Raw genomic sequence first — 26798 nt, forward strand, 5'->3', positions numbered from 1 at the left:
TGTGTGTGTGTGTGTGTGTGTGTGTGTGTGTGTGTGTAAGAGTTTGGCACTGTTCCCATGGGACTGGGTAGGGCAGGAGAAAGGAAAACTTACCTTAGACATTTTCAGAAATCTGCTCCCACCCAGTTCCTGTGTCTTTGAGGAGCTTTGTTCAAACACTGACTACATAAAATCTCATTGTGGAGAAAATATACCTCTCAGTATAAAAAGCTAGTGGTAGAAAGGGGAACAGGAGAGACCGCTTAAGGGGCACAAAGTGTTCTTCTTGGGTGATGAAAATGTTTGGAACTTGATATAGGTGGTGCTTATATGACATTGTGAATGTCGTAAATACCAACTGTACACTTTAAAATGGTTAATTTTATGTTATGTGATTTTCATTTCAATTAAAAAAAGCTCTTGGCAGATGAAGGGTTAAGATAGTTTGAAAGCTGCTCTTTGCACACCAGTAAATTTGACAGCCCCCATTATATTATCCTTGTTCTTGAGTATACCTGCCTTTGTTGGTATCTGTTGATTTTTGTAAGAGTGAGCAGGGGAGTCTTGCCTTTTGGGAACTGTACCAACATTTTATATATATAATATATATTATATATTATATATATTCATTCATTCATGACATATGTTGGATTCAGTGATATATGTCCCTCACATCCAAAAGGTCCCAGGAATTGGGTCCATCCCAGCTCCTGCCACCTGGGGTTTCCCATTCCTGCAACCCTGCTGTGGGTCCCAGCTATGGATTAGGAGGCCCTGTACTTGCTCTGATCTCTGCTTCTTAGCCTCCCCCACTGACAAGCAGGGCAGTGTGTGTGAAAGGGTCAGCTGTGAGTGGTCTGGGATGGGGGGACAAGTCCACTCTGCCTTCTTTAATTTGCCCTCCTCCTGTTGGTGTCCCTGGTCACCTTTCTCTCCCCTGTTCCCTCTCTACAGTCCCACTTGGTTCTTAGTTTCATATTGACTGACTCAATACAATGAGGAGAGGCTTACAGAGTGTATTCTTGCAAAGGAGCTGGCTGTTTAAGGAATAGATTAGATTTTGTTCTGAAATCTGGGAAATCATACTTAGCTTTTAGAGTCCAATAAGACCTAATCTTCTTTAAACACATAAATGCAGTGGCTCAGAAAGAGATTTTGCTTTCCTGTAGCACTTGCAGGAACTCTCCAATGGGCCAAATATATACCTGAGTGAGAGGGAGCTAGCAGGATACTAGTGAGAATATAGGACTGACATGAGGTCACAGAGGGGATTCATGTGGCATTTCCTGCCATTAACAGTGGTTCCCAGACCTGGCCCTCCAACAAAATCACTTAAGTGTTTACTAACAGTGCTGACTGTGGACCCTCTTCTGGACCTCCTGAATCAGAATCCCTGGGGCTAGGACCAGGAGCATGTATTTTAGCACATCCTGATTCTACTTTTGATGCAGCCATCCCAGTTTTGGTCTTCAGACTGGTGTTGGGGACCATGGCATAAAGATATTTGTAGACATATTTTCTTATGGCTTATGGAGATATTACCCTTTTATGGAGAGAGAAACAGATTCACTAATGTTACTCTCCCAAGGTCCCACAGCTAGTAAGTGTTGGAGGGAGTATTGAGTCCAGGATTATGGTTCAGACCTCTGTGGGTCAAACAGACTCTGTGGACTATATTAGTCATCTAACCACCACTGAATATAGATTCTTTTTGTGCAGAGTTCCATCCTAAATTCTAAACAAGCAACCTGCAGAAGTAATTCTAGCTACCATTAGTTGAGCATCTGTCATATGCCAGGAATTTTACTGTCATGGTCTNTAGTTTTCCCTACAACACTGTAAGGAAGAGGAAAACTGAGGTGCAGAGGGTCAGTGGCTTGTCTAAGGCTACATGGCTAGTAATTCATGGTGGAAGGATGGTATTTGAACCCACATTCTTTCCACCCATCTTCCAAGTTAAAATTTGAAACATAACCTAGACAAGGGATTTGTAGACCTTTTCTGTAAAGGACCAGATATAAAATATTTTCACTTTTGACCCATACAACATCTGTCATCATTTTTAAATTATTTTATTCTAGTGGAGAGCAGCCATAGACAATACCTAAATTAATGGATGTAACTGTGTTCTAATAAAACTTTTTTCCCAATAAAAGTCTTTTATAAATTGGCAATTAGCCATAGTTTACTGATCCTTAGCCTAGATTGTATCTGGAAACCACTTAAATGCATAAGCTGTTTTCATTTCTCTTGATTCATTGGGAAGATATTGGATAATCTATTTTGAGAAGTCTTTAGAATTGTAATCAGATGTTGATATGGACTTGTGGTTTTTCAAAAAACGTATCCATAGACACAGAAATATAGATGTGCGTGTGTGCATGTGGGCTAGTATGCATATGTGTATAGTTCCAAGTTCTGTTTTCTGAGATGGCCAAAAGCAATGACACCACAGTAGCAATGAGCACACCTACCCCCTAGATCTTGGTTTCTAAATATCATTTTCTAATAAAAGGAATGTGGGCTCCTTGAAAACATGTCTGATTCTAGGGCAGAGTCAGGGACATCAAAAGATGAGCCTGGGGCGTGTTGTGGTGCCAGAAAGCAAGGAAATGCTCAAAAGAGAAAAAGTCACTGAGCCAACCTGGAATGACATACATTGGATGTGTCAGAGCCAACCTGGAAGAGCTACCAGTGACCAAAACTGGAAAATTAGAGTGACAAAAAAGAAATAATAATAGTATTGGATTATAATCCATAAAGTAAAATATCCACGAGTCATATGAATATAAGTAATTGAATAAATAAAAAGAGGGAGAAGAGATGGCTCCTCCTTACAGATGAATTCCAGTTAATAAGTGTAGAGGAATGAGGGAATATCGCAATGATTGTTGTGTACAAGATGCATTGATGAATGCTGAAATTAGTGGGCAGAAGTTTGAGGAGAAATAAGATATCTGTATAGTCTCCAAGTACTCCTCTCTGCCCCAGATATCTTTTGGTTAAAAAGGGAGAAAGACTAACTTTATAGTGGAGAAACCTGGCAGGCATCACTTTAACCAAGCCGTTAAGGTTAGCATCACCAGGGAGAAGACATTCCAACGTCACGTACCCCCTGATTATCCTGCATTGAGGAGGACACATCATCCTGGCAGTATTCTTCCCAATAAGGCATAACTTCTTTCAAATCTTGAGGAAATAGGAGAGCCTGAAGGGAGAGATGTTCTCCAAAACAACTTACCTATATTCTTCAAGAGTATTGAGGTCATGAAAGACAAGGAAAGACTGTGCAACTCTCATAGATTAGAGAGACACATCAACTAAGGCCATGTGGGATTCTGGATTGGATTCTAGAACAGAGAAAAGTCGGGCAGTGGGAAAACTGGTGAACTCCAGATTAAGTCTGTAGTTAATAGCATCGTGCTAGTATTAGTTTCTTAATTTCAGTAACTGTACTCTGGTTATGGACGATGCTAATATTGCGGGGGGGTTATATTTGTACCTTTTTCATAGGCCTAAAATTTTTTTTAAGTTAAAAAGTGTTTAGGTTGATGTGCTTTGTTCTTTAAATTTTGACTTGGTTGAGCTTAAATTTTAGTGTCCAGATGTGGGTAGTAGATTAGTGGAAAAAATGTGGGCCTCACTCAAAACAAAACTGTCTTATCTGATCTGTCCACTAAATGGCATACAGGGTTGTTGAATCATTGTTTCCCACCCTGCATCATAGCCTTTTCTAGACTTTTGATTGAGGATTCAGTGAGAGTGTCGCTTCCATTGGGCTGCAGAGTAGTTGCTACACGAAACCACGTGGACTTTGTACTCAGAAAGGTGTGCATTAAATCCCACCCCTGCTGGTCAGTAAGCTGTGTGATCTCGACCATGTTATTGAGTCTTTCCGAGTCCCCGTCCTGATGGTTACAACAGATAACAGTAGCCACCCGTAGGGTTGATATGGGAATTCAAGATAAAGTTTAACAATTAGTATATACGGGGTACATGGTATACGTTATTTTTATTGTGCGTCTTATAATTACTATGCATTGGCTTGGTCGAGGTGAGGCAATCGTATGAAGAAATACAACCATGGTTAGGAAGTCTAAAATCTAGAAATGTTCAAAACTTCTTTTAAAGGCAGGATGGCCATTGTTATGCTCTTTGGGGAGATAAGTGTGAGCCTTGGATAATTAGAAAAAGGGGCTCAGAGGCACAAAGATCTGCTGATATGGGAGTTTTAAGCAGAGATGAACGGACCAGCTTTGGTGGTTTTACCAGGTCGCATACTTTTTCTCAGTGGAAAATAAAACCGATGAATTATTCGGATAGGAAGATAACCAACAGAAAAAATTAAGTTAGTTAGAAAAACTGAAGTGGAACTTACCTTTGCTGTGGGAGTTGGTGGTTTGCCTACAACTCTTCGCAACTTGATTTACAGTAGACCATTGTGGAATATTAAATATTTAGCACTGTTACATTTGGAACACCATATGTTTGACAAGATGTCTCATGCCCCATATGCTCTGAGAGTTATGAGGACTGAGTCAGTGAATGATGACTATCTTTTGCTATTTTAATGGCAAGGGCTCAGAATTTCCATTAGTTTCGACATATGACGTAGGGAGGGGCCGATGGAACACTGGTCAGTAAAAATCCCCTCAAGTTTCTACCATATTCTTCTGAAGAACTCCTATAATCTTAGTGCCTGAAATTAGGGAAAGGGTGGGTGCTAGTCCTCTATTTTACTGAAAGAGAAAGCTGGGACTATAAGTTTAGAAGTCTTAGAAAGAATAATTCCAGAAGGTAAAGGGAGTACTTGGCGTAAGTCCAGGTATTTTTTTCTTTAATGTAACATATTCTTTCCACTGCTTCTCAGGTACTTGGGTACCTTCTCTTTGGGAAGATGAAGTTTTGGAATAATGAGCTGGATTTCATAATTCTGTTTTCTTTATTTTTTAAAGTTTATTTTTTAGTAATTTCTACCCAGCGTGGGGATCAAACTTACAACTCTGAGATCAAGAGGCGTATGCTCTTCTGACTGAGCCAGCCAGGCACCCCTCCTAATTCTGTCTTCTATGGCTATGGTTTAGGATGTCCATTGTCCTGGATTTCCCTTCTTCTGTCTTTTCCCCTTTCCCAAACCCAGCTATGGGGAATTCACCCCCAGTGCCTTAGAAAGTGAGGAGATACTCTCCCCACTCCCAAACCCAACCAACCCAGTTAGAGGAGGAATTATACTGGGACTAGGTTGATGTTGGCTTACGGTCTGCAGGCAGATTGGACACAGTGCTTTTGGTTTTAACTTCCCTGTTTCTAAGCATCTGTTTAACCCCCCTACACCAGTATCATTGACTTTTCTAACTTAAGGACCATTCTGACTCCTACCGAAAGACAAATTCACTTTGGGAGTCAATGCCTCTGGGGTAATCTCCTCAGACACCCTCATGTTTGGGCATTGTATGTCACATGACCACTGGACCACTTTCTGATAGGATGACCTAGAAAGTCACAAATGCAAGGACATGCTGAACCCTGATGCCTCCTTCCCCCAGATAGAATTACAGCCCTGGAGTTTTTATGTTGGTAGCCAGAAAGAACTAGTGAACCTATCAGTGAGTTTCATTAATAATGGGAAAAGACCTTTTCTAAGTTAGAGCAGTTTGCTTTGTCTAGCGGTACCTTTGGGGAGGACATGGAATGGAATAAAAAAAAAATCACAATGATTTTGGGCTTCACTCTGGGGCTGGTGCCAGGAAGCCAGACAGCATTATGTCCCACCAGCTGCTCCTGCCTTTGAAAGGCTGCTTCCTGCTCTTGGGGACAATTGCTTCACAGATGCTTGTCCCTAAGATCAAGAGTGGTACCGAAGATTTAGGGCAGCCCTGCACTGAAGAGAAGGATTGTACTGCTGCTTTAGGTCACTGGTCATGAATTTGTCTGCTTAATGAGTCCACCTTTGTTTTTAAAGTCTCAGGGGTATTAAAAATCAAGACTACTTGGATGGCTGTTTGGAAAGAGGTATGGACAAATAACTTGGCTTTATGGGAAAGGACTTAGAGTACTCAAATTACAAGGAACACAGCAGTATCCTAACAGCTTGAAAATTGGATATTTTGTGGTTCAATTGTGGCCCTGACAGATTTGGGGGAATTGTCATATTCCTTCAGCAGAAAGCAGAATGTGGCGTCTAACTAAAATGATTGTTTGTAATTGACTCTCTTGACACCTGATGTCCTTTCCTAGTAAGGGTTGGGGATGCCTGATAATGACAGGTTGCAATCTGTAAGTCACTTAGGGAACTGGGATGTCCTAATTTTAGTGGAGGGAGGAGAAAGCACATGAACTGGGTTATCTTGTTTGGGCCAATAGGCAGACATAGGAATAAGTGTGATGAAAAATGCCATTTTATCCTTACTTGAGTTAGGAAAACAGCAGGAGGATATCCGGGGTAAGGCAGTCTTCCTCTTGGGTGGTGGGAAGCTCCTGGGCTTGGTTCAGAGGAGGGCAGGAATTAATTAGGTTGGTAAGGCTGAAGTTTCATCATTAGAGAAGCACTCACTGGAGTCTTCCAGCAGACAAGGATATCACAGCTGACGGGAGACCAGCAGGTTTGGAACTTTCAAATAGCTCTAGAGACGATTTTTAAGTGAAGCTAAGAAGACTAGAATGTAAAGATGATGTGTAACTTGGAGACATAAAAGCAGTGTTGGTAAGGATTGACAGTGGAGCAGACCTTTCTTTTTCATGCATGGTCAAGCAAATTCAAGCAAATGCTCAAGCAAACGTTCAAACGTTTGAACGTTCACCTGTAATTGTGTTCTATCCATGGAGAGTAATAACGAGGAGTGTCTTCATTGGCTTGGGCTGCTATAAGAAAACACTTGCTTATGCAGGACACTTAATTCTCACTTAGTTCTAGAGGCTGGGAAGTTCAAGTTCAAGATATTGACAGAGTTGGTTCCTGGTGAGAACTCTCTTCCTGGCTTGCAGAGGGCTGCCTTTTCCCTGTGTCCACACATGGGGTGGGGAGGGGGGAGAGCCCGCTCTGGTCTCTCTTCCTCATCTTATAATCCCATCATGGGGTTCCACCCTCGTGACTTCTAAACCTTATTACCTTCAAAGTTCCCACTTCCAAATACTATCACATTGGGGAACAGGACTTCAACATGTGAATTTGGTGGGGGTTGGGGGCAAACATTCAGTTCATAATAAGGAGTAAGAGTTCTAGTTATCTATTGCTGTGTAACAGGTCTCCTCAAACACTCGGAGGCTAAAATGAACACAATTTATCATATGCCAGGATTTTTGGGGTCAGATACTCAAGCAGGGCTCAGCGAGGTAATTCTTCTGTTCCACATGGTGTTGACTGGGCTCCCTCAATGGTGTTTAGCTGGTGGCTGGTCTGTTCGGGGGGGGGGAGGGGCAGAGGGTCTAAGACGTTTTCATTCATAGGCCTGGAACCTTGATAGAGATGGCTGGAAGGTGGGTCTTGGGGGCCCCTCCCTCTGCATGTGGTTTTAGGACCTCTCCACATGGCCTGTCCAGCTGGGTATTTGGGCTTCTTATGGGGCCTCTTTGGGTTCCAAGTACAGGTGGAACCACTTACCAAATACACTGTACAAAGAGGGTTTTGGGGAGAAGTGGTAAGTTTTGCATATGTTGAGTTTGGGATACCTATGAGATGTTGAGGTAGAGCTCTTCAGTCTCTAGTTGGGAATATGGATCTGAAGCTTCATGAAGAGGTTTAGGCCACAGATGGAGATTTGGAGCCCATGAGGTTTCACTACCATACAGCCCTGATGAGCCTAGACTGCAGAGCTGAGGGAAAGAATATAGAATAAGAGGAGATTTTGAAAGCTAAAGAACATCCATTTTTTAAAAGGGTATCCAGAAGGAGAAACCAGCATAGGATACCAACCAGGAACATACAGAGCATAAAGAAAATGAGGCAAGAGAGACCTTCTAGAAGCAAGGGTAGCTGTAGACTTAATATAAGGGGAAAGGGCTACAGTGTCAAACATCGAGAAGGAAGGGGTGAGGAGGACATTACTGCTCAGGAACTAAGAGCTTTGATGCCAGGAAGATCAGGTTAAATCCTGGCCCTACCTCTTGCTGGTTGTATGACTTTGAGCAGCCTCCTTACCCTCAATTACTTTATCTGTAGAATGGGGACACTGATAATAATACCTATGCCATAGGGTTGTTATTTAAGTGCATTAGTCCATATTTTCAGCATGTAATGGATCTTTTGCTACCTGCTTTAAAGAGTTTGAAAGATTCGTGATTCTGGTAGCTAGACAATCTTTGACCTTAGAACAGTTTGGTGACGATGTGAAATTTCTTTGGCTTGACAACAAGTGTTACATAGTGGTAAATCCCATTGTAACAGGCTTGAAGGAATCCCATCATTTCCTCTATAATTGCATTTTGGTGTCTTACTGTCCTCTAAAATAAATCGCACTTCATGTTTTTACAACCTCTATTGCATTTTCAGACCACTACTGTTTTTAATCCCGAAGCGTACATTAAGGATTTCTTGGACGTAGGTGCAGGGGTTGGCACACAGGTGTCAGGATGGCCCCCATTTGTTTAGTAAATAACATTTTATGGGGACACAGCTATTTCTGTTCATTTCTGTGTTATCCCTGGCTGCTTTCGTGTTCCAGTGGCGGAGTTGAGTAGTCCTGACAGACCATATGGGCCACAAAACCTAAAATATTTATACTGTCTGGTCCTTTACGGGGGAAAAAAATGGTGCTTATGCTTTCTTAGGCTTCCTGTTTCCGCCTCTGTTTCTTAGGTGTTTCTTCTCCCAGCTGTTACTTCTGTTTTGCTTATCCCCAAGAACCCAGAATGCAGGAGCAGTTATGGTTGCAGAAATAAAAACATTGCACTGAAACAGTGAAGCTTTTCTTGCACAGGCTGACTGCCAGAAGGACAGGAACTTGTGAGTGTGCCCGGCCTATAGATACTTCTGCTGTTGTTGTCGTTGTGTTGTAGATTTCATGGAAACTGGAGTGAAAACCACGGGTTACTGGTATCTAACTAGCTAGGGCCTAGCTCTAACTGGACAATCCAGAACACTTGGGTTGCATTCATTCAGATGACATTCTTCTTTCCCCTGCGAAGGCCAGAGAGTCTAGAAATGGCATAAGTTGGCTAGATAATGCAGGGAGACAGAGGTACTCTGGGGCTTTGTCCAGGCGAGATGTGAGAATCAGGCCATCTTTTCAGGGCTAGGGTGGGAATTGGTCAGATTGTGGATCTGGTTACTTCTGAGGCAGAAAAAACCATCTCCTGGTTGGGAGGTATATTCATTGCTTAAAGCCCCATTTGTTATTTAACACATTTCTCTGGGCTATAGATTCTTCTGGTTTCGGGCACCGAGGGTTTTGGGAAAGATAACAGAGAGGTGTGTAATTTATTCTGTTATCATAGGCTGAATCAATTTCAACAGAAGCCCAGCGTTTGAAGATAACCAAGTATGTTATATTGTTTACTTTGGGGAGGTTTTTTGTTTGTTTGTTTGTTTGTTTGTTTTCTCCCCCTGGCTCACCAGCTGCCAAATTAAAATCAGTCTACCTACTCACAAATCACCACCTCCCACCCCCTCCTGCCCCCCCAAACAAAAGCCAAAATTGGAAAGTACAAAAGAAATGCACCTTTTCTATGATGGGGTAGACAAAAATGATCTCTTAAGGCTACGTATAGGTGGGCCTAGCAAAATTAAAAAGAACCAATTGCTGGTAATGTTCTCATACTTCAGGTTCATAGAATGTGGAATGTGAGAGCCTAAGGAATCTTAGGGGTCCTGGAATCGGCCCCACCCCCAAGACCATGGAGAAGGGAATCAGGGCATAGAGGGGTTAGCCAGTGCTCTGCTTTTCACCCTCTTTGTGAAGCTTCATTCAACTTCTCTTTGCTTCAAGCTGCTATCAATACAAATACATTTGTTCTAAGAAGCGGCTTGAAATGGTCAGGCTGGATTGTCCAGACTGAAAACCCTGTTAAATTGGGGCCTCCCAGAGGGGGATATGCAGGTTCCTGGGGTTCAAGCCCAAAACAAAAAGAATAAAACCTCCAAGGGAAGGATTTTAAATTCAACAGAGGGAGGGCAGTTTTTGGTGGGGGAGTTAGGGAGGCTGTCTTGGCTCTGGTACCCAGAAGTGGATTTGGAGATAAAAATTCCAGTTTTAGTAGAAAATGTTCCCAGGACAAAGAGTTTGAGGAGCTTGGGGGGATTGGGACAGGGAAGGGAGGGAGATCACACAAGTGTGTGATGTTGAGCCAAGTTGTACACAGGGTACCTTGGGCTGAAAGCCACCGCAAATTTCTGGAAGAGTGTAGGTCATGCCTTAGCGTTGTCCTGGCCAGGGGGCGAGAGAGCAGAGGTATTTATCTTCCCACATCTTGTCACTTCCTAACCTGACAGTGAAGAGGTGAGTGGGAGAGACTCATTCTCCATCCTGCATTGGGTTCCAGTAACCTGAGGCAGTCTTCCCCAAAAGGATTAAATTGCTATATAACTAAGGGGAAAAGGGCATCCGAGGGGAACTGGGCAGAGTGCTGGCAGTATCTCTGTAGACACCTTTGATACCTTCAGATCGTGCTGAGGGAATGCACCCTCTGGTTCGTCTTACTTCCTAAGCTCATTAGGTAGTATCAATCATTGGACCTTAGCATCTTTAGTCTTCGGAATTCTTATTCTAAATGAAAGTTGAGGAAATGAAGGTTTCAGCTATAGTAAACCAGCTGCAAATTCAGATATTTGGTTGGCAGGCTTTTCTTTCTACCTCTCTTAGGGAATTTCAGTTTCCAGTAAGGACACAGACTTAAAAACAAAACTAGCATATATTCCAAGTAGCAATTGAAAGGAAAATAGCAATGCAGTAAATGTTCTGAGCCTCATATCGAATTACCAAGCACACAACATCCTGGTTCTTTCTTGCAGACGTGTAATCCATCTGTACGTATAGTAACAGCAGGAGTTGTTGGTGTGGTCCAGACTTGAATTCGTTGCCCAACTCACAACTCTAAAAGGAAGAAGGAAAAACGGGAGGAGAATTACCTTTCACGTAGAGCAGAAGGCAGATGGAATGGGAGTGTGAGAGGAAGAGAGTGACAGAGGTGGGCTCGCCAAGAGGGGCCGTTGCACCAACTTGGGAGTGTCTGAGTGAACGCCAAGAAGATGGGAACAGCTGGTGTTTACTGAGCTTTAACTAGGCTCTAAGCTCTGTTCTAAGGACTTCTTAATGCATTAACCCACTTAAACCTTATGATGGTGCTGTAAGTGGGGAAACAAGAAGAAACTCGCTGGAGGTCACGTTGCCAGTAAGTGGCAGAACTGGGATTTGAACGCAGGCTTCCTGGCTCCTGCATTGGACCGCAGTGCCAACGCTGGGGGCTTAGCTGGACTTGGCATCTGCCTGTTACATATGAAATTCTCCATCTTGAGTCTTAACTACCTAAAAATCCCCCTTTATCCTCTGAGTAGAACTTAGCTTTCTTTTTTTTTTAATTGACTTTTAATTATTCATGTATTGCATGAATACATGTAAAAAGTATCAGTTAAAACTTCACAGATAAAACAGAAGGCATGGTTTCCTTTGAACAACACCCCCAAATTCCTGTTTTCTCCCTGCTATCTGTTTATTGTGTATCATTTCAGATCTTTAAAAATACATTTAGATGCTTATGATGTATTCTTTGAAAACATAGAGTAGTCTTTTGTACTTTTTTACTTAAAAAAAACATTAATTATATGATACCATAGCTTAGAGGTTCCCAAACTTTGTTAATTTATGGCTCTCTTCGTATCTTAGTAATTATTTCATGGTGCCCTATCTAATAAGAGTTAGTATTTCTGTCCTGACAACTAGTGGCCATTTGACACATGACCTACGTGAAAATAGTATCTCTAGTTCATTCTTAACCACAATCACCTGGGAACTGGATGTGTGCACCTGTTGGGCATCCCCTGGCTCCTCAGGCTCTGGGGTCAGACCCGATACTGCCACACACATTGCCTCGCACACCTCTTTTCACACGGTCCTTGCTTTTTACCACAGCAACCGCTAAAAACCCAGCGTTGTAAAAAGTATGACATCAAAAGGAATACAGCATGATCTAATGTTAGAGCTGGGAACTTCCTTGAGCTTCTGGTTTGCACAGTAGGTATCTGACAGATGTCTAGAATGGCTCCTTTTCCCTGGGGCACTTCAGTGCCTGATTTGAGAGCAGTGGCCATAGTTATAAATTTTACAGTTCACTTTTTTCATCACACAGTGTGTTTTTAGAGATCTAACCAGGTTACCCATCAAGATCTACCTCGTATAATACACTGAAGAATCATCTGGACTATGAACAGATGATAGGTTATTTACCATTTTCCTGACGATGGCCATTAATAGTCTAATGTTTTATAATTTAATATAGTCTTGCAGGGAGAATCCTTGTTATGTTCCTCTGTGTTCATGTGGGCAAATTGGGGAATAAGGGAATTATTGGGCCATAGCCAGTCAGATTTTTAAATCTTAATAAATGCTCACAAACGGAGCTTGACTCTCGCTGAAGAAATGATTTCCTGTAATCCCTTGAAACAGGACTAATGCTGGCTTATTTTTCTTGGGCTCTATACCCCATGACTGTCCCACTGCAGAAGAATAGTTGTCCTGGTGGAAAAGTATGGAGTAGTCACACTGTAGACGTAGGTAATTAAGATACACAATGTTTGAGAGGCAAGGGTAGGGTGTGAATAGGCCAAGAGGAGGAGGAAGGTCAGAACCCATCGGAAACTGCGGGGTGTATTTCGTAGGACAGTGAGGAGGCCATTCATTTAGAGTAAATAATTTAGGGCACAGATGGCAAATACCTTGCAAGCATACCTTACGTGTCCCCTACCCCTCCGTGGCAGACATAGCCCACCAATCATGGCACTCATTCTCACTGAGGCTTGGATCCTTCCTCACAGCCCTGGGAGATTGCCACCAACTAAGTGGTGTGGGCATAGAAAATGAAACGTACCTGTCATCTCTGGAGGCAGAGAGGAGGAGGAGAGGCAGGTTGAAGTTAGGCAGAGAAGGGCTAAGGAGTTCAAAGGGTGCCAAGCAAGGAGAATTTGGAAAATGAGTTTCAGACATTATTGGCCAAATGACTAGTGACTCTCCCCTCTGAGACAATAGCAGTAGGTATTGATCTCAGTAGGTATTCTTTTTCTTGCCTTAGTTCTAAATTATCCCATTTATTTCTAGAAAAGTAATCATCAGAGGGCCCTTTTATTATTCTCCTCCGTGGCATGTGGTCTACTAATTAAACTGTACTTATTAAGTAACAACAGCATCAGCAAATAACCGTTCATTGATATGTTTCACATGCCAGCCACGGTTTAAGTGTCTCATATTTATTAACTTTTTATGAACTTCTAAAATCCTTGCAACAGCCCTGCGGAATAGGTACTGTTGCTCTTCCCATATGATAGTTGCGGAAATTGAGAGCGAGGTTAAACACTTTGTACGTGGTTATACAGCTAGTAAGTGGCCCAATCAATACGCTTTTCCACTGTTCAATGATAGCTGTGTAAATGCCAAGCATCGCTTCTGACTAGAAGGAGATCCCCAAGAGTAGAATGATTGTTTCCAAGGGCCTGGAGACAGAGGGCTGCAGAATGACTCTTGATTAGGGCTAGAGTTTCAGTTTTACAAGGTGAACGTGCTCTGGAGATCAGTGATGGCGATGGTTGTGCACCGTTATAAATGCATTTAGTACCACTGAACTGTACCTTTAAAAATGGTTAGGATGGCAAATTTGATGTTGTGTATGTCACCACAATTTAAAAAAAATGAAAAAAGGAGAAAAACCAGGTTCTCAAAATGAACAGACCTAATTGTGATCAGAAGCAAAGAAACTTGCCATGTCAGTTTGTGCAATACGTCAGAAGTAAATGTGTGGGTTTCGGTCCAACTCTTCATGATATTGACATAGTTTAAAGAGCCCTATTCTTAGTTTGGAGGATTGCAGAGATCTGACACCCTGGATTGGGAACTCTTGATTTGGCCACTCAATTTTTCAGCTCCTGGGGAAAGAAGGAATGTTTGTCGAGAATAGTATGTTTTAGAGCAGACTGATCTGTGGGGAGGCCACATGGTCAGGGTGAAGGGCCTGTGCTCTGGAATCCCACCGTGCGCTGGTTTCACCATTTAATCTCTGGGTGACCTTAGGCTAATTGTCTAATATCCCGAGCCTCCTGATTTCTCATCTGTAAATGGGGTGGTAGTGATGGCCCATGGAAATGCTCAGAGTAGCTTGTATCGAGTGGTAGGGACATTACAGAACTCTGGGGCTTAACTGGATGACACAAATGGGGTGTAAGCCTCAGCGGATGGTAAGCGTCCTCCTTTCCTGTCTAGCGTTGAGCGTGGGGGGTGCCCGGTAAGTGAGGACTCTCCGACCTCCCGATGGATACCAGGGCCTCTCCTATTGTCTTTATAAACTGCAGGTGTATAGAGCAGTGCTTCCTGACACGCCTTAAGTGGCTTCAGGGACATCACGCTTAGAGAAATCAAAAGCTGTTTGGCTCCCAACATGTTGGGGTGACCTCTACGCATGGTGTGGAGCGAGCCAGCTGCTGGGATCAACGTGCACCTGCTGCAAATGCCTGTCACTAGCACCTTTCTGAGCTACCCAGGTCTTTGGGCTTTGTTTTGTGATACAGCTGGTTTTTCTTCTGGGTGATCTCAGGCCTCTGAAGTAAGATATTTATCCCTTGTTCCTCCCTACTGTAAAAGAAGAATTGCCTCTGTGTGATGGGGCTAACGCTGGCTTGGCCCACTGTTCACCTGACAGGGGCTGCCTGGCATGGGAATGGGGTGCTGAAGCGGTCTTGGACTGTGACCTTTTGAGGTCATGGACGTCCAAGTCTTTAGCCATCTGGGGCTTGCCCAGAGCAATGGAGCTCCTCACCCAGGATCCACTAGAGCCACGAGGATATCCCATTGAAGTGCATGTTCTCTCCCTAGTTCTTCTCTCTTAGTAGGACTCAAATACTACTCAAAGTATTAATTCTCTATCATTTATACCCTTGCCTGTTGTCTTTTTTTTTTTAAAGATTTTATTTATTTATTCGACAGAGATAGAGACAGCCAGCGAGAGAGAGAACACAAGCAGGGGGAGTGGGAGAGGAAGAAGCAGGCTCATAGCGGAAGAGCCTGATGTGGGGCTCGATCCCAGAACGCCGGGATCACGCCCTGAACCAAAGGCAGACGCTTAACCGCTGTGCCACCCAGGCGCCCCAACCTGTTGTCTTTTTATTATGGAATTGTTTGTGTTGATCTTCAGAAGGTGTAACCTTGAGGAAATATCTACGGGAGCCAAGACTGTACTTTGGAAAAAGGCTATATTAAATTTTTCTTAGTTATTAAGTATGCATCTTACGGTTCAGCCATTTGACCTATAATCTCTGCTTTTTTTTCTCCCTAGCACTGGCTTGAACCTAACAAGTCCATCTCCAAGCAAATGAAATGTAAGTGTCAATCTGTGGTTTCACTTTTGCTATGAAATATCCAAAGATAGGTTCTGTTTCTCGACAAAGTTTCTCCTTCCGGGGAAGAAATGGCTGGAGTTGAAGATCTGGGCGGGGGGGAGCTTCTCTCTCCCATTGGGTGCTGTGTGACTTCTCTTCTTTGCTGGCCTTTACCTTCCCTGTGGTCACTCTTGCCATCACCTTACCTTCATAGTTCATATTCGAACAGGAGCATTGGAATTAGATGATCAAGTATCTGTTAAACATGACCACCAGGTGCCCGGTCCCTTTGGACTGTGGGGGTTGTTACTAAGTGGTTCCGGGTGGGAGGTGCAGTCTCGCGGGGATGAGAAAAGTAGGTGTATTTTGAAACTACACTCTTGCTGCTAACTTTACTGAAGATTGTATTATTCTTTTCTACCCTTCAAACTCCCTACAATAGTTTCTTCCCTCTGAGTGATTATTTTCAAGCCGTCATGTTCTGAACTGCCTTTTTTTTTTTTTAATTGATGAACACTCAGGGAAGTTGCCTTGGGAAACATCTTTCTAGAACATCTGGTCATCCACTTGGGGCATCATGAAGAGGGTGTTGCCTGGGTCGTGGATGGCATGGCGTTTTGTCTTGGTCATCTGTGCTAGGCTGTAGTCAGCCTGCTTTTATTTATGATTTGGAGGAGGGCTTCTGAAATGCGCTTTAGAAATTCATTGCCTGCCCTGAAATCCATTTATCCCTCCACGTCAACTTTCCCAGGGCTCTGAAATGTAGGCGATAAATCAGTTTCTCATCGGAAATCAGCTTAGCGCATATTATGTCACTTATCATTATTCAAGGGATTCTTTCCTTTTTCAAATACAAAGAAATTATTCTGGGCAGGGCTTTTAAGTGGGAGAAGGAAGAACTGAACGTGGATGGCAAACTAGCAACCTGTTCCTTTAACCCTCCTTTTTCTCCCCTCCCGTTTCCTCCCCCCTCATCCCGCCTTCCCTTTGTTTCTTCCCATTCCTCTTCTTTCCATTCCCCCATCTCTCTGGAGCAAACTGTCTGATCAGTGCAGGAAAGACAGCCAGGTTGTTCTGGGGACGGCTGATGCCCATGGTTGCTGGGAGCCATGGCTGTTGCAAGGAGCTGACAGGAAGGTTGTATGAGGTGAAAACAAGAGCAGCAGTGGGCATGCGATGTCCAGAGATGTCAGCCTGTTGGGATACAGCTGGAATAGAATCAGAACAAACATCTAACAAGAAATAAGCGGACAGAGGTATCAAGAAGCTTTATGTAGAATGATATGAAGGATAATAAGAATGAATTAACATGTCTGAAAAAAAAATTGCTGGGGCACCTGGGTGGCTAAATCGATTAAGTGTCTGACTCTTGATTTCTGCTTGGATCATGATCTTGAGGTCCTGGGATTGAGCCGATGTGGGTCTCCTTACTCAGTGGAGAATCTGAGATTCTCTTTCCCTCTTCCTTTGCCCCCCCCCACATACTCTCTCTCTAAGATAAATAAACGAAAAAAGTCTTTTAAAAAATTGCTGATGCGTAGCTTTTATCCCTTAGCTACTAAGTTTTGATATTTTTGTTTGTGTTTTAAAATGTTTAGACAATTTTCCAGTAAGCTTATTTATAGAAAACGGTTCTTTGACTTTGGTACTTAAATGTCATGCAATATTTTCCTTAGAATACACACATTTTTAAAATATAAATTTATCTCCAAAGTCAGATGTCTTTCAACACTTAATAGAAGAAACAACTTTTAATTTGTGAAGAATTTTCTGATTAACAACTTTGTCTCCATGCTAAGTAAATCTGAACAACCAATTGAAAATTTATAATATTTGGTAAAAATGTTTTAAGGATTGACATTTGACTGCTGGCCAGTGTCAATCTAATAACAAATGAAATCTGAATCAGGAAAGAAGAACTCTGTAAAATTCAATTTCTAAACCAGACCAGGTGACTCACTAATTCTAGGAACTGGTAAAGGTCTTATCTATCACCCAGTCTACTGTTGTATTTTTGAGGACATTACTAAATAAGAAATCATGTAATTTTCTCAAGATCACAAATCTAGTTTTGTTGTTTATGATGGTATCTTTTCGTTTCAAGAATTTCTGTGTTCTTAAACGTATATCCTGAAAAAATTAACTTTACCATAAATTCAAAAAATTTAAAACTAGGACTTGTGTATTATTAACCCAGAGAAACTGGGTTCAACTCCTGGGACTCATCCATGAATCTATCAAAAGGATCTGGTTACAAAACTCCAGGCAACTTTCTTCTTGGGTATGTGTATGCCTTTTATCCTTTGATTGTCTTTGAGTAGCCAATGAGGGCAAATTTCTTGGAGGATTGGTTTGATGGCAGACGTTCAGGTTCTTTGCCCTGACCCTAATTAAGATCTCTTTAACTATGGTTGTTCTCAGGAAAGGTGTTTTCCAGGGTTGGCTGAAGGTCAGCTGCCCTGATTAACAGGCTCTCTACAAAGACATTATTATTTCTTATTAGGATTTTTAAAGATCATTTTTATTTATTTCACTTGTTATTTAAAATTTTTCTCTTTTAAATGAGATATAATTGGCATGTAACATCGTATAAGTTTAAGATACGTAACATAATGATTTAACATATGTATGTATTGCAAAATGATTGCCATAGTAAGATTACTTCACATCCATTACCTTACATAGACATTCACAGCTCATGTATTAAATAGGTTTTAAATAATGTCCATGATTTTTCTTATTTCAGAAGAATTTAAAATGAAAACCCAAACTATTTCCTTTCTCTTCCCCCTTCTATCTCCAAGCCCACTCCAAAGAAATAGCTGTGAACAATATTTTATATATCCTTCTGGGATTTCTTAGGTATATATAAGCTCCCCCATCATATATATATGACCTTTTATAAACAGGAATGAGATCGATTTCTATGTATTATTCTTCACCTTATTTTTTAATAGCTTTAGAGATTTTTTAAATATCAGTGATTGATGATTGGCTTCATTTTATTTATATGATTTTTTAAAAGATTTTATTTACTTATTTGAGAGAGAGAATGAGCAAGAGAGAGATCATGAGGCAGGGAGGAGTAGACGGAGAGAGAGAAACCGACTCCCCACTGAGTGGGGAGCCTAACTCGGTGCTTGATCCCGGAACTCTGGGGTCACGACCTGAGCCAAAGGCAGACACCCAACCGACTAATTCACCCAGGTGCCCTGATAGACTTCATTTTAAAAATGGCTTTCTGATAATTACATGAATATATAACAGACATCAAAATATTTTCTAGTAATTTGCTATTACGCATTATGCTGCGATAAACATGCTTGTATGTACTTTCTTGCATGTTTGCAAGTACATCTGTCCTAGAAATTCCTTTTAGAAGTGAAATTGTTGGATCAAAAGGTATACATTTTATGCTTCCTTAGTGATAAATATCATTTAAAGACCTTATAGTAATCTACTCACGATAATGTTATGTGAGACCCTTTCCCCCAAATCTCGTTGATAATAGGTAGAATCAAACTTATTTTTATGGTGACTTCAAATGTATTAAGGAAGAGAAATATTTAATTGAGAGAATAATTAATTGGACAGTTAATTGGGTATACATTCTATTTTATATTTGAAAAGATTTTGTTTAGAGAGTGCAGGTGAGTGGGGACAGGGACAGGGGCAGAGGCAGAGGGAGAGGGAAAGAGAGCATCTCAAGCAGACTCCATGCTGAGCACAGAGCCCTGTGTGGGGGCTTGATCTAATGACCTCGAGCTCATGACCTGAGCCAAAATCAAGAGTCAAATGTTCAGCCGACTGAGCCACCCAGGCGCCCTTGAGTATACATTTTAAAGCTGAAAAACTTCTTAAACTCAAGTCTTATTTCTCCTCTGAACTTAAATTTTATTTTTTAAATGAACATATGGTAAAATTGACTTTATTTTGGTGTATAGTTCTGTAAATTTTAACATATAGGTTTGTATAACCTCCAGTACAATCAGGGTAGAGAATAAATCCATCACCCCGAAAACCTCCCTTGTGTTCCCTTTTGTAGTCTTGTATCCCCACCCTTAAGCACCAGCAACTCCTGATTTGTTGTCAGTATAGTTTGTGTCCTTTGAGAACGTCATATAAATGGAATGATATAGAATGTAATCTTTGGAGACTGACTTTTCAAATCAGCCTTAATAACTCTGAGATTCGGCCAAGCTGCTATGTTTGTCAATACAGGGTACAGAAAATTATTAAATAATAAAAGTCGGTCTTTGAAATATCAAAGTGATGAACCTCTAGCAAGACTGATAAAAAAGAAGACGCAAGTTATCAATATCTGTTATCCATATCAGCCTCTTTCGAGGCTATCACTACAGACCCCACAGAATAAGTCTAGGTTGTAAGTTTGACAGCTTAGATGAAATGGGCTCATTTCTCAAAAACCATGAATTATCAGAACTCACCCAATATGAAATACATAACTTGACTAGTTTTATGATTATCAAAGAAAATAGGTTAAACGTCCAGATAAGAAAGTCTCCAGCCCATTTGCTGTTGCTCTGTTGCTGCCAGAACCCCCTTTGCTTTAACTAGAAGCTTCTCCTGGAGCTTTCCCCATCCATGGTGATGCCTTCCCAGTATCTGAGTTCTGTCCAGGGGATACCACAGGGAAAAACATGGAGAACCCAATGCCAGTTCAGTGGTCTTGTGACTTATTGTCCTTTCCCACTCTGCCTGCTATTATTTATTTTCCAGAGTCCTTAAATAGCTGCTGCATACATTCTGTCCAGATTTTATGGTTGCATTCAGTGGGAAAGGTGGAGTAGGGTGCGATTAGGCAATACTTCCTGGTATTGGGACCTTCAAATCAAACTTTTTATCATTCCTTGTCATCTAGGTCAAAATGCAGGTAGGCTACATGATTTGAGCAGTGTTGGGAATCTCTTCCTCATTTCCCTATTCCATCATCGTATGTCTATAGGCACAAATGTGGACTGAGATCTTTTCCTTTTCAGAGTCTTCAGATAGTAGGTTGTCTGCAAAATGTTAAATGAAGTGCATATTTTGGATATTTGATTTTCAGAGTCTTTGGTTTCCATGTAGGAATAGTGAGTGTCTTCACTCATAATCTACGGCTTTTAGCCTTGTCCCCATAATTGGGGAATGTAGCTTAGTGTGTCTACAAGTAGTGGCACACATCAAAAGAACAAAAATTTCATGTCTTACAGGATCTATGTAACCACACAAACTCTTTTAGTGTGAAGAAGTTTAAACATTATGACTCAGATGTGCCTAAATGGGACATTATTTCCCCACGACTGAATTCAGTTTTCTGTTTGCTTCTTTCCTCTGGGGGCAAAAAGTTCAAACTTGCCACTTCAGGGTAACTCAAGATCTGCCAGTTTAGGATCTGATCTGCAGAAAATTACTCAGTGAATTCATTATTTAAACATAATCACTTGAAAGTGCATACTTCTGTATCGGGGTATTTTTCCCACACCAAGAGCTCTTCCTCCTCCATTCCCAGAATGGCCTCATGAGGCAGGGGATGCTTATGAACCATCATGGCAGCAAGGATGACGTCTCTCTCGTGCCTGGTCCTCTGAGTCTTCCCCTGGCCTGTCTTAGGCGATTTGGCTTTTGGTTGCTGATGTCTCTCCCCTCTGTATCCTTTCTGGTGTCACTGGTCCCACTTGTCCTTTCAGTGTGCACTGGCACGTACTGCTGAGACCTCTGGTCCTGGTCTTGCCCTGCAGGTCTACAGACTTTGCCCCCTGGTGGTTCCCACTCCAGGTACCTTTCACTTGTTGGCTCTCAGCACTTCTGTATTTACCCCTGGGACAGGCAGGCACTGCTTAGCCTCTTCTGCGCCCTGCTTCAGCCTTGGAAAAACTTATGTACCCTAAGTAAGGCTCCTTCTCTGCTTAAACAGTTTGGGGCCATTTCTTCTGTATTCTCCAAAGTCCTAACAGAACTCTTCCCCAAACTACTCCAGGATTTCTTTGTCTTGCTTGTATGCCTCACTCTGTTCAGCCAAGCTAGGGTGTTGAGGGGTGCTGGATGCCTTCTCATAGCTGCAGATAGCATTTTAAATGTGGTTTTGTCCTCTCTGGGTCTCTTCTCTCTACTTGCCTTCCTTCCCCACCCCTACCCACAATTAATAATGGCTTTTATCCTTGGATGCAAGATTAATGTCCTAAAACAATATTTATACACGAGCAGCAACTATTTCTCTAACGTAATGGGAAAAAGGGCTATTACCTACCATAGCAATAACAAGTTATATTTGAGAAACTTGTTTTTTACAAGAAATGTGCAAAAAAATTGAAATTTTACTGTGGAGTTACTATAGATTAAAAGAGTTCAATAAATGAAGACTTCTTATGTTTCCATTTAATATTGTTAAAGTCAATTCTTTGCAAATTAATATATACATTCAAATAACTTTCAAATCAAAATGTCAGTGAGATTCTTTATGGCATTTAACAAACTGATTCTAAGGCTCATTGGCAAAAGAAAATGCTCCAGAGTGGCCGATAAATATATGGAAAAGAACAATGATAAGGTAGGGTCCTTGTTTTATTAGGTAGCAAATTAAGACATATGAGCTATAATAGTTGAGTCCTCGTGATAGACACATATAATAATTAAGATAGATACAGGAATAGGAAAAGAAACAGCAGAAAACACCCAATCTCAAATTGACCCTTTATTTGTGAGAATATGGGTTATGATAAAGGTTGTATTTCATATCAGAGATAGAAAGATTATTCTAAGGCATGATTTTTTGGAATGCCTTTTCACTTGGAAAAAGAAAAAAAAGAAAGCCAAAGACCTACTTCACAGCATATATGCAGTTCATTCCAGACGAATTCAAAGCCCAATGTATTTAATACTCCATAGAAGTTTTAGGTAAAAATTTAGGACTATTTTTTATAATGATGGAATCAAACAGGGCTTCCTAAGGAAAATATAAACAGAAGTAACAAAGCAAAATGCTGACAAATTTGTGCAAAAATTAAACTTACGTACCAGAATATTTGGTTTGCTCACTGCATAGAGTAGATTTTCAGTAAATATTTGTTGAATGAATGAGTATAAAACAAATTATAAATAAGTTAAAACACAAAGTAAATAACGAAGAACATTTGCCAAATAGGTAACACGTACTAAATATGCAGACTATATGAAGTGTGATGGCATAAACCCAAAACTAAACCACTCAACAAAACTGTGACAAGACCCATAGAAGGAATAAAAATAAATGGCCAGTAAACTCCTAGATCGTCAAAATCATTAGTAACAAGGAAAATGTAAATTAAATCAAGGCGGTTTTGTTACATTGAGAAAATAGTTAATACTGATAATATGCAATTGATGAGGATGAGAGTGTAACACCTCTGGTGGGGGCACTTAAACTAGTCCATCCATTTCAGAGGGAAATTTGACCAGATCATTCTAAATTAAAAATGCCTGTGTCCCTTCACATGCTAAGGACAGACCATCTGTGCTGGGTATAGTGAGTGAAGACCGGTAACAAGAGGATGGTAATTTACCCTTTGCATTCTTTTTAGTTCTTGCATTTTTGTTGAAGTGCTCAAGAAGTAGCTGGAAGGTGGGGGCACCTGGGTGGCTCAGTCTTTAAGCGACTGCCTTCCGCTCAGGGCGTGATCCCAGGGTCCTGGGGTCGAGTCCCGCATTACACTCTCTGCTCTGCTGGGAGCCTGCTTCTTCCTCTCCCACTCCCCCTGCTTGTGTTCCCTCTCTCGCTGGCTGTCTCTCTCTCTCTCTGTCAAATAAATAAATAAATCTTTAAAAAAAAACAGCTGGAAGGTAATATAAAAGCTATATTTTAGATTACTTGATTACATTTTTGTTGTTGAATTTAAATTCTCTCTAAAGTTATCAGCCATCGCTCATTTTGGACTCCTCTTACTAGTTTTAACTTTTTCTCCATGTAGGATAACCTAATTTATATAGGAGATTCTCGAATTTTCATTTTGCACTGTGCAATGATATGCTTCATGGGTTAGTTTAGAAGGATTAATAATATTCAATATCAGAATTTATGAGATTGTGGTGAATGCAGAGAAAGTGTCTAGGATACTTAAAGTGTAAATCAGAAGTAAAAGTGTAGATGTGTTTTTAAAAAATGCCTAGGTCTCTTGCTCCAACAAGCTCATCTCTACGAATCTATTGAAAGTGAAATGTATCCAAGCACAGGTATATATTATACAAGGTATATATTGCGGCATTTCTTATAGCACTGAGAACTGGAAGAAATAAAAAGCCTGTAATTCTGGCAAGGCTAAATAAATTCTGTGGAATACACACAATCATTGAAAGGAACAAGACAGACCCATAGTATTGACACTGAAAGATTTTTTAGATATATATTGAGTTGGGGCGCCTGGGTGGCACAGTTGTTAAGCGTCTGCCTTTGGCTCAGGGTGGGATCCCAGCGGTCTGGGATCAAGCCCCGCATCAGGCTCCTCCGCTATGAGCCTGCTTCTTCCTCTCCCACTCCCCCTGCTTGTGTTCCCTCTCTCGCTGGCTGTCTCTCTGTGTCAAATAAATAAATAAAATCTTTTTAAAAAAAAGATATATCTTGAGTTAAGAAAACAAGTAAAAATTCCACATGTCGGATGATCCATAGATATGAAAATAAGCAGGTTATTTTAGATGAACATGTAAAGGCAGAGGAATGTTGCAAAGATGTGTAACTAACTGGTTACCTCGGGGGAAGAGAGTAGGGTAGAGGGAGGTGAGGACACACACATTATATTATATGGTTATATTTTATTACGTAGTTATATTTTACTCAGATCTTTCACAATGAGAATATTTTCCTAGATCACTTGGTAATAAAGAGAAGACAAAAGGAAAGCAAGTTTTATGTAAAAAATGAGAAAGAGAGGGAGATGGAAAGTAGGGGAGAGGAGGGGAGAAATCAAAGTGCATTGTGCATTAAGAATGTACTATAAAAATACAAGCTGAGATGAAAGAAGACCCACTTCCAGAGAGGTTCTCTGCTTAATCCTGGCTGGTACCTGATGAGCCCAGCAGGGTAGTTAAGATCACCTTCTTGCTCTATTTATCAGGCACTGCTCCTGCCAAGCACCCTGAAGAGACAGGGGTGCTTAAGGACGGCTTCTGCATGCAGATCAGGGTGGAGAGGACCTCCGGCGTCTGAATAAAACATGGTGCAACTCAGCCATAGAGCACCGTTGAGTCAAGTTGCTGGCTGGTGTCTGTAGGGCTCCCTCCCTGCAGTTCCGATGGTGCTGCCTGGAAGCCTGAGCTGGCACGTCATTTCTGTCTCTGATGGTGCTATTTGTGAGACTTCGTGTTTATGTGGCATTCCTTAGCTTTCCAGCACCACTCGAGGCTAATCTAGTGAATAATCCCCTTGTTGCTGGATAATTCCATCAATGGAAAACCTATCTTCCTCTGGAGCATAGGGAGAGCATACCAGGTGTAAGAACAGGAGAAAAGCCACGGGTCCCACACCTATTCATGGGGCCAGTTAGATGCCTGCCTTCCACCACTTGTGTTCTTCCAAGGACTCCTCTTGCCGAGTAATTCGTTTCCTCCAGGGCTGCCGTAACAAAACTACCCACGCTGGGTGGCTTAAACAACAGAAATCTCCTCTCTCACAGTTGTGGAGCCTAGAAGTCTGAAATCAAGGTATCAGCAGGGCCATGCTCCCCCCCGAAGGCTCGAGGGGAGAATCCTTCCTTGCCTCTTCCAGCTCTTGGTAGTCGCTGGCTGTCCTTGGCGTTCCTTCCTTGGCTTGTACCTGTATCATTCCACTCCTTGTCGTCAACGTCACATCACCTCCTCCCTGCGTTTCTCTGTGTCTGTGTCCAAGTCTCTTTTTTCTCGTATAAAGGTATCAGTCATTGGCTTCAGGGCTCACCCTAACCCAGTATGACCTCATGTTCATCACGTCTGCAAAGACCTTATTTCCAAATACGGTTACATTCTGATGTTCTGGGGGGGCAGGAATTTCCAGGGAACACTACCCAGCCCACTGCACCAAGTGACCTCGACTCAGATCTCCCACATCTTTGAATACTTCTGTTTATTCTTTTGGTTACCGTCATGTTTTTGCTTTGTGGCTCATTTCTTCACTTTGTGAATGTGTTTTCATTCTTTCCTTTCTTTCTTTCCACTTGATCATATGCTTCTGATAGTAAAGCTTTACACATCCTACTTCTCCAGGCACCCATAGTGATAGTAGTAACCTCACCTCTGACCTCTTGGGGTAGCTTGTCCCATTGGCCTCATTCATATACTTGTCTAGGCCTATCTCCAGTGTTTAGTTTGGAAGATTTCTACCCCTTGTCCATGGCTTAAGACAGGGCTATACATATAATCAGCTCCCAATCGATGCTTGTGGACTAGAATCAAAATGCTCCTTTTAGGGAGCAGGTAAAAGAAGTTTAGCTGTCATGTTCTTTAAAAACAAATCAAAACACATACCTCACCAGAGCCCATTGCCTAGACCAAGTAACTGTAGATCCCCGACAGTTGTGGTTTAGTTTTGGCCGGTTTCTTTCTTCCCAGTTTTCTTCATTCCATTGCTTCTTTCCAGCTTTGGAAGCCAGCTTCTATTACTGTAGCAATAGCTCAGGAAGTTTGGCAAGGCATCTCTTTTTCTTCCAGGCACAACTGTTTCATCGAAAATTTCCATGTTTAAAGCTTGTATCAGAAAGTCCATGCAGTTCAGGCCTATAAATGGTTTCCATGTTGCATTCTTTTTTCTTTTTCCCCCAATATGGAAAAAAATAATGGTAACAATAGGTAATGACAAAAACCCCTTAACTTTATGGGGTGCAATTCTAAATGGCATGCACATTTGATAAGCCACAGATTTATAGTTTTTACCCCTCTCTTTTGTTATGGTTGGTGACAACACTGATGTTATTTTGATTGGGTACAGTGGTGGGTTCTTGGGCTCCAGGGAGGACCCAACATTCTTGTTGTAAGGAGTATGATGGGATATTGGATAAAGCAGAAGGAAAAGAGCATCTCCCATATATCATGGGGCGTGTACTTCCAGGGGCTCCCTTCAGGAGCACCCATGTTTCAGGATGGACCACATGATTCAAAACCCAGGTTGTGTTGGTAGTCTAAATGTCTGAATGGTAACCCCGATGGACCAAGAGATTCCATGCTTGGTGTATGGGCACTGGAAGTGATTCAAACATGGGTCAAGTGGGTAGTTTTATTCATGTTTCCCTTTGGTTGGAAACTCTTTATAATGTCTCATTTTGGGATATAATTTTATAGTATAAAGTCTTAGGATGCAGTTACATAA

General features: G+C 41.6%; 1 protein-coding gene across 1 annotated transcript in view; it reads left to right on the forward strand.

Annotated features, from left to right (window-relative positions):
* Window positions 1-26798, forward strand: part of LOC103667621 (FERM domain-containing protein 3) — an 81690-nt gene that overhangs the window by 290 nt on the left and 54602 nt on the right. The window contains exon 2 of the mRNA XM_008695796.2: window positions 15448-15490. Coding sequence (XP_008694018.2) covers window positions 15484-15490 — 7 coding nt within the window. The 5' untranslated portion in view covers window positions 15448-15483. The remainder of the gene's footprint in view (window positions 1-15447; window positions 15491-26798) is intronic.

This window comes from Ursus maritimus, unplaced genomic scaffold (genome assembly GCF_017311325.1).
Source record: "Ursus maritimus isolate PB19 unplaced genomic scaffold, ASM1731132v1 scaffold_34, whole genome shotgun sequence".
NCBI lineage: Eukaryota > Metazoa > Chordata > Mammalia > Carnivora > Ursidae > Ursus > Ursus maritimus.